The sequence below is a fragment of the Montipora foliosa genome, chromosome 14 (assembly GCF_036669935.1).
Source record: "Montipora foliosa isolate CH-2021 chromosome 14, ASM3666993v2, whole genome shotgun sequence".
NCBI lineage: Eukaryota > Metazoa > Cnidaria > Anthozoa > Scleractinia > Acroporidae > Montipora > Montipora foliosa.
The window spans coordinates 20,576,498-20,591,497 of NC_090882.1; the positions used below are offsets into that span (position 1 = coordinate 20,576,498).

General features: G+C 40.8%; 1 protein-coding gene across 5 annotated transcripts in view; it reads left to right on the forward strand.

Moving 5' to 3' along the window:
* The window catches only part of LOC137985246 (optineurin-like), a 26,733-nt gene that overhangs the window by 453 nt on the left and 11,280 nt on the right, over positions 1-15,000 (forward strand). The window contains exons 1-2 of one of the 5 annotated variants that reach the window (XM_068832808.1): positions 11,145-11,340; positions 12,444-12,758. The exons of 1 other annotated variant lie outside the window; for it this stretch is intronic. In XM_068832808.1, coding sequence (XP_068688909.1) covers positions 12,549-12,758 — 210 coding nt within the window. In that variant the 5' untranslated portion in view covers positions 11,145-11,340; positions 12,444-12,548. Of the gene's footprint in view, positions 1-11,144; positions 11,341-11,570; positions 11,985-12,059; positions 12,202-12,443; positions 12,759-15,000 lie in introns of those variants that run through there. 3 more of the 5 variants (XM_068832809.1, XM_068832806.1, XM_068832807.1) reach the window with 3 other exon arrangements.

Below are 15,000 nucleotides of genomic sequence, written 5' to 3' on the forward strand. Positions count from 1 at the left end.
CGCTAACCAAGACGATGAAGCTATTTTCTCGACAAAAAAATTGCAAACGCGTTGGCTGCTTCGCACTCATTCCCCAGCTTATGACATATTCAAAATATTTTGAATTTCATTGGCTGAGTTGAAATTTCGAGTTATCTGATTGGGCAGTACGTTTTTATGACCACAGAGCACCATAGGAAATGCTTAGCTCTGATTGGCTAATGTCAGCTGATGTGTCATATTTATAGGATATTTATGCGATATTTATAGCACATTGATGATATTTTTTTGTTCGCATTTGTCGTTTACACCATAGTTTATATCAACTGAATTGAAACGGTAAATTTGTGAACCATCCTTAATTAAGAGTGTAAGCATTTTACTTTCGGCGTATAAATTCTCCTTCCAATATTACTGCTTCAGTAATACAACATGCAGGCTGTGAGAACGAAGGAAATGATCTCGTTAGGTCAAATTTCCTGCATTAGTCCCTGGGATGTGAGATTGCTTACAGAAGAGTTGGCCAGAACCATTCTCATTTCAAGCGAGAATGGAATCATTGTTTTATTTAATTTGAATAAATTTTGAACGTTTGGATACTTGGAACTTTCGTACCTGACAAAATTTTCATATTGGCAAGTCTTGACGCGATAGTGCGGCTTATGAATTGATAACGTAACATTGATTTGGTGATGAGCCAATCAGCCTCGGTTGTTCAAAAGGTGGCATGGATAACGCTGTCCACCAGATAAATCACTATCCAGCGATTTATCCAGTGAATGGCAGTGGATAGCGCTTTCCACTATTCGCACGACTTGGGCCGAACGCTAGAATAGACCTTTTTCGCTTGTACATTTTGTTTTCCTAATACAGATCATGTGATAATACTCAGGAGGTTTGGTCCTTTGTTTTGTTCATTAAAAAGAGTGCGTGCAAGCCTAAATATGTCTGCATGCACTCTTTTTAATGAACAAAACAAAGGACCAAACCTCCTGAGTATTATCACATGATCTGTATTGGGAAAACAAAATGTACAAGCGAAAAAGGTCTATTGCAATATCGGAGGTTGAACTTGACATTTTCATAAGATTGGCCAATTTTATTCTACAGACGCATAATTCGTCTGGGACGAACATGAGCAAACTTCTTTTCGGCGTATGTTAGATGGCCAGTTTCACGCTATTTTAGCCAAACTTCAAAACACTCAAAGACGTCTTTGCATCAATGAAGACCAAAACATAATGCTGTAGTTTTGTTTCCAATAACCACTGAAGCGCGCTGAAGCTATTCTTTGTTGTTTGCGGTCAAGGATAGAGAGAATGGAATTGGATTGAAGCTTGAAAAAACTGGCCAATTTTTTTAAGTTTGGAGACCATAGGGCCGTTTATACGAGAGAAAATAAGCCGCGGCTTACCTAGGACGCAAACACCCCGTATAAATGGTACAAAATCTACGTTCACGGCTTTCTCAAGCCGCGGCTTATCCTCGCCTGGGAATTTATACTCGTATAAATAGTTCCTTTCGCGTATTATGTACGCCGCGACCAGAGTAAGCCGCGGCTTATTTTCTCTCGTATAAACGGCCCTAATATCTTCAGAAAGTCGTCAAACATTAAATACGAGCAGCTCTTTGTGCCATAAATACATTTCGTATCTTCTCTCTGTGGGTTGTCTGGAATGTTGTGCGTTTGAGCTTAAGTACTAATTTGGATTTTTTTTACCAAGTTTTGACCTAAAACAGCAAATTTAGCATGACAGATTCCCTTTAATTAAGTTCGTCTGGTATTAAGACGGGCGCAAGACGAATAATGCAAGCTCGACAAACTATCCAATTTAGTACGTGTTGGAAGATCATCGTAATCTCTTAAGTTATTTTTAGATCTCCTGCGTAATCCGGTATTCCCACGAGGGTTAACTAATAGCCAATCATATGTCCCCATTTTTACCAATCATTGCGTGGGAATTCGCTCAGCTGTCAATATTGATAAAAATGGGAACATATGATTGGCTATTAGTTAACCCTCGTGGGAAAACCGGATTTCGCGGGAGATCTAAAAATAACTTAAGAGAGATTACGATGGGAATAGGACCAATATGAGGGATTACCTCTCTTACCTTAAAGTGCTACTGTGATCAAATTTTTATCCCTTGAGTTTTTTGGTTTATCACATAGAGTACCATGAAACATTAAAAACGCTGTTTACCGTTTGGAAATATCTGCATTGGTTCCAGAGATATTTAAGTTTGAAAAATGTGTTAAATATGCAAATGAGAAGGCTAATGACGTCATTCACCCAACCCAGTAGAACATCAAGAATATAAATAGAGCTATCTCGGTCAATTTGCAACAGAGACCATTGAAACTTGGTGAGCTGATAGTTCTGAAGGCAACACACCTACGACTGTAAAGAAATTGGTTCCCATGGTAACTCACTCTTTTCCAGTCCCCTCCAACCTGATTTCAATATTTTGGTGATCTCAGGCTAGAAATACATTAACCAAGGCCACAAACTCGACCTAACATCTTTATATGCTGGCAGGATCATGCAGACGAGGCACCATTTGCAAATATCAAAACAGAACGCCAAAGGTGGTCTGCAAAGCTTTTAATATCAGGGAGGTCTGGAACCCAGTATGTAGCCATGGTAACAAAAATGGTATGCTCATATTGTGGAACATATTTACTAGAATCTTAGTGCAAAGAACCAAGTATTTCTGATACAAATTGGCTGAGATATCTTTCTCCATCATACTTGATCAAAATTTGGTAGGGTTTATGAGGTCATCACTTGGCTAATTTGCATATTAAAAAAACTTGAATATCTCCAGAACAAAAAGAGATATTTGAAAATGGTAAACAGCATTCTTCTTCTCGTACAGACTGCGTGTTTATGTGCCAAAATGGCTTCGATAGGGAAGATTCAAATTTCGTCACAGTAGCACTTTAATATTCTTTTGGCCCGTATTAATACAAGACGAATTATAAACATAAGCAGAAAAAAATGTTTGCACAAGTTTGTCCCAAACAAGTTATGCGTCTTATATAGTTCGTTCCGTCTTTACGCTAGAGGGACAACAGGAGAGGCGACATAATTCGTCTGGACAGATAAGGCGTCTCCAGTACAAAAACGGTTGTAACTGCCATGTTTTATCACATTTTTTCCAGTATTACGTCAACATCCATTTACTATATATATGTTCATAGAAGCACTCTCATTGTACCTGAAGAAGGCTGGTTTGGCCAGCCGAATTAGAGTACACTACGACAGTCGAACCTCTCCTTACGGACACCTCTCTAATACGGACAGTTCACTTGGTCCCGAGAAAATGCCCATACATTCTTTGTAAAAATAACCTCTACAATACGCACCCTCTATAATACGGACAACGGATACGAAATCTCGGCCCCAGAGAGAAAATTCATAAAAACTTAACCTCTTTATTACGGACACTCCAATGATGACAGTTCTTATTCAATACGATTTCCTGTTTGTCGTTACATATCATTAAGTGTAATCAATTGTTTCATTGTTCATACGATAACAGTATCATTTGTTTTCAATCAGTAAAAATTATATATCGACATGTCATTGCCATTTATCATCAAGACTTCTTATTATTTGAAGACTCTCCAGTTGCTGCTTTCCTTTTTCTCCCTCTTTCCTTCCCGTCATTGAATCAAATTTGGCTGATGAGTTATGCAAGATTATTTCAAAAGCCCAGTCGTTGTATGTCAAAAAACGACTAGCGAATGCTGTTCAGAAGAACATCACAGACTTCTTTAACGCAAAATGACTCAATAACAAAGAATTTTCATTAAATACTCTACTGTATGTTAGTGTTCGCTACACTTGTTACTGTTCTGTTATGTTGCTGCTCGGAAACTGTATTATAGTTTGCCATATGTTTTTGGAATTGTACAGCTTGTATTGTAACGATTTGTGCTGTCCATTATGTACCTCAAAGACTTGTTTGGGCCAGTTTTGATTTAAAGAACACTTAATACCATCAATGGAGCCTTTGAAGTGACGTAATATTCATGACCTCTATACAACGGACACCTCTCTAATACGGACACTTTGCTCTGTCCCTTCGGTGTCCGTATTAGAGAGGTTCGACTGTAAAATCAAATTTACGTTGTATCGGCTCTTGCTTAAAATATTTAGTTTCTCAACTTGTAATTACGCCGATCAAATCAAGGCACTGATCCAACGTACACCGACAGGAAGATTGTCCACGGTTGCTTGCTTCAAGACTCTGGATTATTAAACCGTTTGTCTAATCTATCATCACCACACAACATGTCCTTAAGGCCTGGTCAAACGCTCGCAACATTTCAACGCAACATCTTGCAACATTGTTGCATGATGTTGCGACATGTGCTGAACGGATTTGGCCAAACGCACGCATCATGTCGATGTTTTTGTGCGCCAGGCCTCTGGCGCGCAACAAGTGGACCTAGTGCGCATGCCCCAGTACAACAATGTTGCGTGGACGTGGCCAAACGATTACAACATCATGCAACATCTAAAATATTGCACGAAAAATTTGGCCGTTTTCAAATTTGATCCAACATCATCCAACATATCGCAAAAGGTGGCCAAACGTATGCAACATGTTGTGCCCAACAGCGTTGCAAGATGTCGTGTTGAAATGTTGCGAGCGTTTGGCCAGGCCTTTACGCGTGCTGGGACAGTGATGGAAGATGGATGGCATTTTCTACTTAGATGTCACTGCTGGTTACTGAAAGGGACTTCTTAAAACCGTCTGAGTGTACTGAAACTTTTGAGAAGGACCTTTATCGTAATATTATTTAATAGGTATCTGTATGCTACTCAATATTGTATGTTAGTTCGGTCGTACCCACCAAAAATTAAGATCACGGAGACCACAGCACTGATTATGTGCGCCATCCCGGGTTTCTCTGGCTTCTTGCAACTTCTCCACATCACTTCTCCGCATTCCTTTTTTTGCGCTTCTTCGTTTGAAGCGTCGTAAACTTTGCATCGCAGCTTGGACTCGCACCAAAAGCAAACTGAATCCAACACACAACTTTCACAGTCATGTGGACCAGAACAGACCAACGAAGGTAAAGTAGTATTTGCGCTTTGACCTTTAACCTTTGTTACTTCCAAAGAAATTCCTACAATAAGAGTGTATAAAAGATTCCGAGAAAAATATCTCATCTTGTAGCTAAAGAAAATTTGATCTGTTGCATTTGCACTTGAATTTGGTCTCGCGCGAAACGTTAAAATCGTTAAAATTCGTCAAGATTTAAGTTTGAATTTGCGCGCGCGAGAGCACGAGTCAGAAGTTGGCGAAAGCATCGGGGAAAAGAAGGCTTGCGGAATCGCATATTATTGTTCTGAATTCGCTGTCTGTCATCTGTCGTGATGAAATTAACCGATCTGCACAGTTGAACCTTAATTAAGCACCTTTTCGAGGATTATTAGCTATTGTTTACAGTTATGGATGACACTCAACAAACCTGAAAATTATCCGAGTTTCATTTATTTATTCTTAGGCTACATTCACACGCTACTGGACCAATTTTCGACCGGTTGAAAATTCATACACTTAAGGGTTCCGTTCACACGGAACCAAGCTAAACGTACCAAAATTTAGACACTTCGCCGTTCAAAAATTTGAACGCCAAAACCGGGGTCGAATTTTTAGCCGGTGCGGTCGAAACTTTGACCGGCGCGCTCTGAACACGTCTGAACACCATAAACGTTCAATTTTTTTCGCGGTAAATGCTTGGTTACGTGAATGCGAGGCTGCTCAGCTGGAAGAAGAAAACATGGAGGCTGCCATCTTAATCGCTCTTCTCCGAAACATCATCCATGTAAAATATTTATCTCTTTCAGTGCTTTCAGGTGTCGTATTTTGGCCTCATTGCCGCTATCGTCAACGTTTCTCTTTTTGGTTGTCATTTTGGATCTTGGAAATAGCCTTCTGCGCATGAGCAGCTTGTAAGTCCACTGACAAACGTTAACATTTCATCAGGTACGTCAATTCCGTGTGAACGGAGCAAAAATAGTGCACGGTTCCGTGCGAACAGAGTAAACGGTCAATTTTTCAACTAGTCGAAAATTCGTTCGGTACCGTGTGAATGTAGCCTTAGTTCACTCGGCATTCTTATGCGATTCCGCGATTTATGCCACATACCATTATTCAAGCTCGTGTGAAGCTCGTGTCACTTTTTACCCCGCACACCGTCAGAATATTGGTTTATGCTTTTGAGAACGAACGCCGAGTTATGAATCACGCGGGAAGTTTGGAAACCGAGAGCACCGGAGTCGTAGGACTAGCATACGCCGAGGCTCCACTGAGAGGAAATGTTACAGCTCCTTGAATGCCAACCAAAGCGTCTCGAGCGCATCATAAGTCGATATACGTGGTTTTAACAAATTGTTTCCTGGAAAGAGAAAGAAAAATTGTGTTAAATGTTACGTCATCAGAGTACAGAACACGATTATGATGCATGTTCATGCGCAGTGAACTTACTTACAACTGGTATCATTGAGAGCGCTTTTCGGTGGAGTGTTAGTCGAGGTTACAACCTCTGCGCTAATTCTTGGAGGGGAGACAATGACAGAGTAATATTTTAAGGGGCGGAGTAACGCTATTTTAGTCATACTTCAAAACACTAAAAGACGTCTTCGCATGAATGAAGACCAAAAAGTATATTTTATATCTTGTCCGTGGGTTGTCAGTAATTGATGTACTTGTGAGCTTATGTACTAATTTAAACTTCGACCCAGTTTTGACCTAAAAACAGCACATTTAGCGTGACGGTGCCCCTTCAATTTTTTTTCTCACTTTGAGTTTTTTGCAGACATCTTCTACCCCCTCCCCCCCCGCGTACTCCCTTTTATGGGCTACATAGGTATGTGTGGCCCCGAATGGTGTAGTTTCGTAGCCGTTTTGGTCTGAAATATGGTATCGATTTTGACTATTTTGTTCTGAAGTAGGGTATGGTTTGTTCACTCAAGTCTTGAATTGGGTATGTTTTTTAGAAGAAGCTTCTTCATCATGAGGTGATAAGACTATGAACAAAGCCCTTCGCAAATTATGAAGCCAGCCGTGTAACAGCTGAGATAGGTCAGAAAATAGGTCTGAGATACGGTATCAAAATTTTTGGTCGGGTCTAAAAAAATGCAGGGAAAATCGGAGATCTTGGTCGGAAATAGGGTAAGGGTCTCAGGAAGCTGATCGCGCATCCCACCTGATTTTTCTGGGAGTATCCCCTCCCCCGGGCTGTCCCATGATTTCCTTTTTTGACATTCATTTACTTCCGGTTTTCTTGGAAGCGATCGCAAGGTTCTGGGAATATTTGCTCCAATATTTGGAGATCTCACGAAAGAAGAGAAGTCTCGCAACAACATGATCCTGGTAGGATGAATTAGTAAGAGTCAAGTAATTTACAAACCGTTACAATCAAGCAGTTTTTGATTTTGCATTTTTCGTGATAAAACCGGTATTTTCAAGGCGCTAGTAGCTCTCATTTAAGGGACCTCGATAGGCTCCAATTATCCCGGCGCTAACGAGGGCGGCGGTAATGTAGTTATGGACAAACATTGGTACTATGAAAAAACCTTGTCTCTGCTTAATAACATTCCACTCTAAAGTTCTGATCCTACTTGTAAGACTCAACGCAAGTTAAAACAAAATGTTACTTGAAAGAAGTTGGTAGGATCAACAATCTGTAGACGTAAAAAATGCTGTTATAGCTCGCCTAAAATCCATAAGACGGGAATTCTTTTGAAACCATAGTCTCCGGCTTTTTTGAATTTTCCGACTCGATAATGCGTTTTCGAGTTATCTCGAGAGAACCTTGTCACTGATGTTGGGAATACTGTTTACACTATCAAGAATTCCTGTGATTTGCGGATTTCGTAAGAAGCATAAACCTCAGGGCAGAACACGAGTTCTTTCGATGTTGTTTTCTCTTCACCAAATTTCCTGTTTTGTCCCCATTAAAATTGCGGGAAAGAAGATTCAGGAAAGACGCCAGCTTGGGGCAAAGCCGGAACTTTGCCCGTGGAGGATGTAATAGATTTGCTATATATTTGTCTTAACACAACTTAACACCACGCAAATGATTTGCTTACAATGGTACTTTCTATCAATTCTATCAGTTCAGTTTTTGCCACAGCTACATGGTTTCGCCCGTTTCCACTGCCATTGCCAACATGGTAACATGGTAACATGGTAATGAAAGATGTAGTACAAAGGGCTCTGGCATCCTTACCGGTCCATGATATATTTTGGAAACGGTTTGTCGACGATGTCATCTCTGCGATACCGGGGAATAAAGCGGAACGCGTTCTGTCGCATTCAGACTCAGTTGAGCTGCCTATTCATTTCACCATAGAAAGTGAAACTGTAATAGATGCTTGTCTTCTTTAGACTTAACCTGGCATGTATCTTTCTTTTGACTCTTACCATCCTATTTCCGTAGCTAGAACGTTGCTCACGACGTAGACTTGCCACAGGTCGACCTCACGAGAATCCCAGGAGAAAATGTCTTTTGGGAGAGAAACATGGGACGGCCCATGAGACGAAGGACCTTTGAAAGTCTACTCACGACGCCTTAAGAGTGTTTGTTATCTTCCTGTGATTCTAGATCTAAGGCTAGGGAGCGAAAAGATGTTCATGGCTTTACTGTACACCCAAAGACTTTCTTTCGTAGCTGTACAAAGCCAGGCACTACTTCTCGTAACACCTCCTAACACTTTGGTCGCTGGTTTTGCTGTCCTGTACATTCAAGGACTTCAAAAACCTATCAAGAGAGTTTTGAGTAGGCCAAAACGTTAAATTTGTACAAAAACCTTTCCAGACGCTAAGGCATATTTTTGCCAAACCTAAAGATACCGTAACGCGGGAACAACGAACTGACGCCGTTTACTCCATTCCGTGCCACGACTATGTAAATGAGCATATGGTACAGACCAAACATCAGGTTGGTATCGCGGCACCGGTGGCTCAGTTATTTGAGCACCTATAGCTGCCAAGCGGGAGGCCGTGAGTTCGACTCTGGCCTGGCCAATCAAAACTCGAAGTAGTTACACGTAGCCGAAACAAAGCGCGGGAAAATGTGCACGCGCGAGCCACGATTGGTCTTGGTTTCACTTCTGATTGGTCGAAAAAGTGGCACCAGAACTTTGAACCAATCACTGAGTAAAGTAATGCAAAACTAAAGCAATGCGCTAATTACTTTTCGGCGACACTCAATTGTAACGGATGAAAAAGTTCTGCCTTTGTAATGACATCTGCAAATGGTGAGGCTCTCTAGTCTTCCCGGATAGGGACGATAAATCGCAGGTTACGACTCTTCAATGTTCTTAACCCTGTGGGGCATAAAAGGACCGACAAACTATTCAGTCAATCAATCTTTATTCAAACACGAAATGATATATAGAACATTAAAAACATTATTCATATCACTTGTACCTAATACATAATTAACTATCTTTAAAACCACCTAAGTATAAAATCTAAATGATTAAAAAGTAAAAATAATTATAAATAGTTGAAAAATGATTATAAATAACCTTTCCCACGGAGAAAAGTTTTGAATTCCCCGAGACTTGACACGTTTCCCATTTCAGAGAGAATACTGTTCCATAAAACTTGTGCAGGCTGCCTTTTCCAAACTCAGTTTTCGGTCTAGGGATATAAAAATTTGATTCTCAGTTCCGAAGATTACATGAATGTACGTTTGTTGCTTTAGTAAAAAATTTAACTTCAGGTAAGAGAGGAGGGCATGGACTTTCCGGTGTTGTGGTCTGTTCTCTGTGGTATAGAGCGACTTTCGTATGACCTTGAAAAGGTGTTCGCAATTTTTTGTTTCACGGACGAATTTTTGGCGCGATTAAAACAAAGCTTCTCCTTATTCCCGCCAAGGAAACTCCTAATATGGGCAGTAAACAGTTCGATTGCCCAATCACATTCCTGCATTTCAAATGACGTCAAAGCGAAACTTTCCAGAAAGTTCCAGGGAGAGATGACGTTGTTCGCGCTCGTTTGTTTTTGTTCGATGAGCCATAGAGACTCATTGCCCCAGAATGTTTCAACGACTTTACAACTCCTGAGCTGCTCGTGGGTAAATAAACTATGACTATGACTGAGTATGACTACGCGTATGAAAGAGCGTCAAAAGGTGGTTTTCCTTTGCAAAAAGAGGAAATAGGCTTTTGTCCGAGCATGCTTGCCGAACTAATTAAAGAATTGCGTGGGATAATTCTAGAGTTATCACCATCAACAGGAGGTATTTGAAAGCTTAGCACAACAATGCAACCTTTTACCTAATACTTATTTGCATCTCATTAAAAGAGAGGCTAATTATAGACTTTCGAAAAGTCCTTCGCCTAGATACGCGCGGAACGAGGGACACCTCTCGCGACTTCGTCGCTCGCTCATTCACTTCGCGTACGAAAAATCACGATTCGCTCGCCGAAACATTTTGTTCTGGGGTTATCGTGAGGTCGACTTGTGGCAAGTCTAGGCTAATTATTGTTAATGAAGCACCCTTTTCATTTTTTTAGAAAATTGGTAATCGTAAACATAAGGGAACTCTTCCGATAACTTTGGATCACGCCTGATGAAGTGTCGAGTTTGTAGCTTTTGAAGCTACAATCAAATTTCTCCAAACTAGAGTAGGTCAGAGTAAGCATAACAATCTCCGTTGGATTTGCTCAGTTTTTGCGAGTCCGGGAAAGGCGAAGACACACAGTGGTTCGGTGGTTTTTTTTTCGCGATTTTAGCGGTAGCTTAGAAAATATCAGGTAATTTTCTTATTGAAAGGAAATATCCTGCAAACTGACTCGGAAGAGCCTGCGAGCAAGCTCTCTTCTCCTCGCTCGCTCACCCACCCCGCAATAGAGCTTGCGAAGGAAGTTCGCGCCACTTTTTTCACCGTCACAGCCGTCTTTTAGGATGTCCCTTAATCCCGGAAGAGAGTCTTTGGGGAGCGGAGCTCGGAAAAATACTTACTTTTTCACTCCTAACATGTCCTAAGGACTGGAGTAGAAACTGACCTCTTCCTCTTAGAGTCAATGTTGCGTGACATCCCAAAAGATGGTGGCAAATTAAGGAGACCGGTTGGTTTGTATTTCTTTGCGCTGTGATTGGCTAATTCGATTGTCCGTGCTTGCTACGATTGGACAACGTAATATTCTTGCACTAAGAAGTAGCGAAGGGAAATATTTAATGATGTCCCCGGTATACCGAATGAAAATCCCTGCTTTAAATGAAATTGTATTTAAAAAAGAAGTTCAATTCAACTAAACTCGATGTAACGAAAGAAATTTCCATCACCTTTTCACTTAAATCGAGGTTCCAGTGTACATGGATCGGGGTAAGTGCCTATGGTTGATTCAACCGAGAATCGGTATCGAGCGATACTTTGCGCAGCTTCATTGAAACGTTTAGTAAGATTTTCTTGATTCAGACAAATTTATTCAATATCTCCAGTGACAACTAAGGCACCACGTGTACTTTCAAGGAGGTTGACTATTTGCATCGAATTTGCAGATCTGTGGTGGAGAAGATATGACGTGTCATTTTTGTAAACTGTGGTTATGTAATTCTATGTGAAAGTGACCATCACGATTTTAATGAAGCAACTGCCAGTTGCGGCTTGTTGCGGAAGAAATTTGAAAAAGTCCAGTCCCATCCAACCCTGGACTTTGCACTTCAATAACTGCAAGATCACTCGAATTATTCGCAAGTCTGTTGTGTAATGAAGCGAAGTCACAAAAAAATCGAACAAACTAATGCTATGGAAAATGATTTATGTTTAGAGCGGCTGAAGTGAGCCACTCGAAAGGCTTTGAAAGGACTGCTATTTTTGAAAATCGTGCGAGTGAAAAAGTGACATAACAAGACGCCTCATTTTTGCCACCCCGCTGGAACTCAGTACAATGCGTAATGTTCTTTCACTAGCAAAATCGAAATTCTCCTGTAGGCTGGGCCGCTGGAGGCACGAACAAACAAGATAATGTAAGTTGAAATGTTTCATTTTCGGGCCAAACCAGAGAAATCTGTTACCACCAGCACTTTTCCCGCCAATTCAGTTGATTTGTTAAAAACTAAAAATACTCGACTGGGGAATCCCCAAATTTTGGCATGATTAGACTTCAAATGTGGTAATTTTATATTGTTTTGGCATACGTTCCACAGTGAATATATCTGGTTCTTTGCTTTTTCGAATTTGAAGGTTTGTATGGGTTGTTATACGTTTTTGCCGATAAGTTCAGTCCTCATCTCAATTCAAGTTAGCGTAAATCAGCGACACGAAAACTAAGTTGCTTTTGATTATCACAGCAATTTGAATATTCGTCAAGTTGTGCTTCGTCAAGCATATTCCTGTTTCCTAGGAAGTCGATCGCAGCTGATCTTAGAAAGCGAGGAAGATGTTCTGCTTTTACTTTTTCGTTAACATTTCGGTTTCTCCTTCAGCGACGGGAAGCGCTTCTTGAGTGAACTTCGTCGGAGAAACTCCATGAAGCTACAAAAAATTCAGTTTTCAAGCACTGGTGCGTTTGAACACGATACAAAGAGTAAATGGAAGCGAGTGTTTATACACCATTCAAGGACACCGATGACCTCAAGAAAGAAATTGAACGGCTTCTCACCGAGAACAATCAATACTTGGATGAGCTACGCAATGGCGAGAACGTGAAAGTTCAGCTAAGGGAGACTCGAAAAGATGGCAAATCTTTGACAAAGAAAATGAAGCGATTGCAAGCCCTGGCGGATAAAGAAAAAGAGGAGGTATACATGTAATTCGATGATATGTTAATTTAGATTTCGTTTGTAATTTCATCTTTTAAGCGAAACACCAAGAAGCAAGCTCTTCCCTTCTCTTCGGTTGTAAAAAAAAACACGACACAGTTGAGTGGTTTTTTTCTTACAAAAAAAAAAGTCTATTAAAGCCTTTCTTGGTATGAAGTAAAGCTCTAAAACTTCTGGCTTTGCGCAAAAGCGTAAATGATAACGCTGAAAGATGAGGTCTCTTTCCTGTTTCCTCGTTGGTAGGCTAGCATATGCTTGCAAGTTCGAGAGATTTAAACGTGGGTGTATTGTGTGAATTAAACTTATGGGTACAGATGGTTGATTGGTCTTGATTCTCCCACGCCGATTAGTTTGAAAAACCTCGTTCCAAAGGTCTGAAGTAAGACTCAAGAGTTGCTCTTCGGTCATGTGAGGACCTTCGAAGTGTCGCATCATGGCTGAAAATAAACCAGCAAGGACTGCAGGTTCCCGTTGACACGTGCGTTGAACGTAGAGGTAATGCTAGCTTGCAAAATCAACTGCCTTTTATCGAAGTAGTCGCAAAGCTTGGTGCCTGTTGCCTCGCTGAGAATATTGATTCCAAGTGGCTAAAAACCAATCCTCTCAAGCTATCTCATGACGTCTGCTTCGCTGATTGAACTGACAGCATAGTCACAAACATCCGCTTAACGAAGGTAGGTGTATCCTTAGATAAAAAAAAAAAAACTTCTGTCTGATTATCAATATATTTTTGGATGTATCTAGGCGAAGCGCATTCTTTCATGCGGTCTTCACGCATCTAAGGAGCCGTGCTGGAAAACACCGTCGCCGGGTCGACTCTCGCATACGAAATGTCAAATGTTTATAGATTGCCTTGTATACTCCACATTTTTATACAGCTCTTCGTAAATTAGATTGTCGAGACAAGTCAGGACCTTAATAACGCGATCCGACGAATTGTTCCTACGTAAACGGCAAATATTAATGCACTGTATTTATAACCGACAGAGACAAATTTATAGCATCTGTCGCCTATCCAGATATCCAGTCCAAGACCTTTGTTGTTCAGGACTGTTTTCAAAATAAACTGAACAAGTTTTTTCTCGAAAGCTAAAATCGAGACAAAGGAAAGATATAAGAAAGGCATTAAACTGTTCTTGCTTTAAGAGAGGTTTTGGAAGTCCGGCTACGTACCTATGTGGCGAGATTCATGACACTTTTCTCAACGAGAGGGAAAAGCGATTTGGTGAGTTGACCGTGCAGAGTGTCATAGTTGACCCATAGCCCAGCTGGCGGGGGAATTTCCCAGCTATGTTTTCTGTTCCAGTATGTGTCATTCCTTTTTTTGTTTTGACCCATTGACACAGCTTTCACAGGAAGATTTCCACCTGAACTGGAGGTCTTCTCCTCGAAACAGTACGACCTCCAGAAGGCTGCTTCGTGCATCTGGAGTAAACAAACAGTCCAGACTCCGTTTGCATATTTTGATTGCCACATTTTTATGGTTGCAAGTTGCCTTTGGCTCTGAAAATGAAATCAACCATAAAAATTGACCTCATTCAAGATATCATCCATGTTTTTTGGGGAAAACTTGGCTGATATCTTGAAGTCTGTTTCAGTCATAAATATAACGCGGTCATTGACGTAGGATCTTTCATATTGTCGGAAAAAGCGAGTTCTATGAAAGGCGATGCTTTTTGTGTTGGATTTTGATGGGATATGTTTTGTCGCTGGGGCTCCTTAGAAATCCCATCTCGGCAACCGCTGGCAGAAAAGCCAACTGGGAACAAGATCAGGTTAGAGAAAAAATGATGTCGAAGCGCAATGTCAGTTTGGAGTTCGGAATATTTACACTGACATCCGTTGATGTTTGCATATCAAAAGGCACGCGAGTTTTTGTATTCGTGTAATCTCAGTCGATGCCAAATTGTAATGCTCTTATTAATGGGCCCACAAAACAGTTATGAGTTAGGTGTAGGTATAGAAACGCTATCAATCCATTGCAGGGTGTTTTTGTCGCAAACCGCCTTACGGGCGACTGGGAAAAAAACCTATGTTTGTGTAACCAGTTGGGAGCATTAGCAATGGCGACGGCAACGAGAACGTCACAAATTTGCAAATGTAGTGCGCAAAAACAATAGCTTTGCACGCTCTGCACGTGCGTTTTTCATTTTTGTCCATTTCTTCGCCATCGTCAGCAAAACAACAACGTGAAATCACAAATTTGAGGTTTTATGGAGGA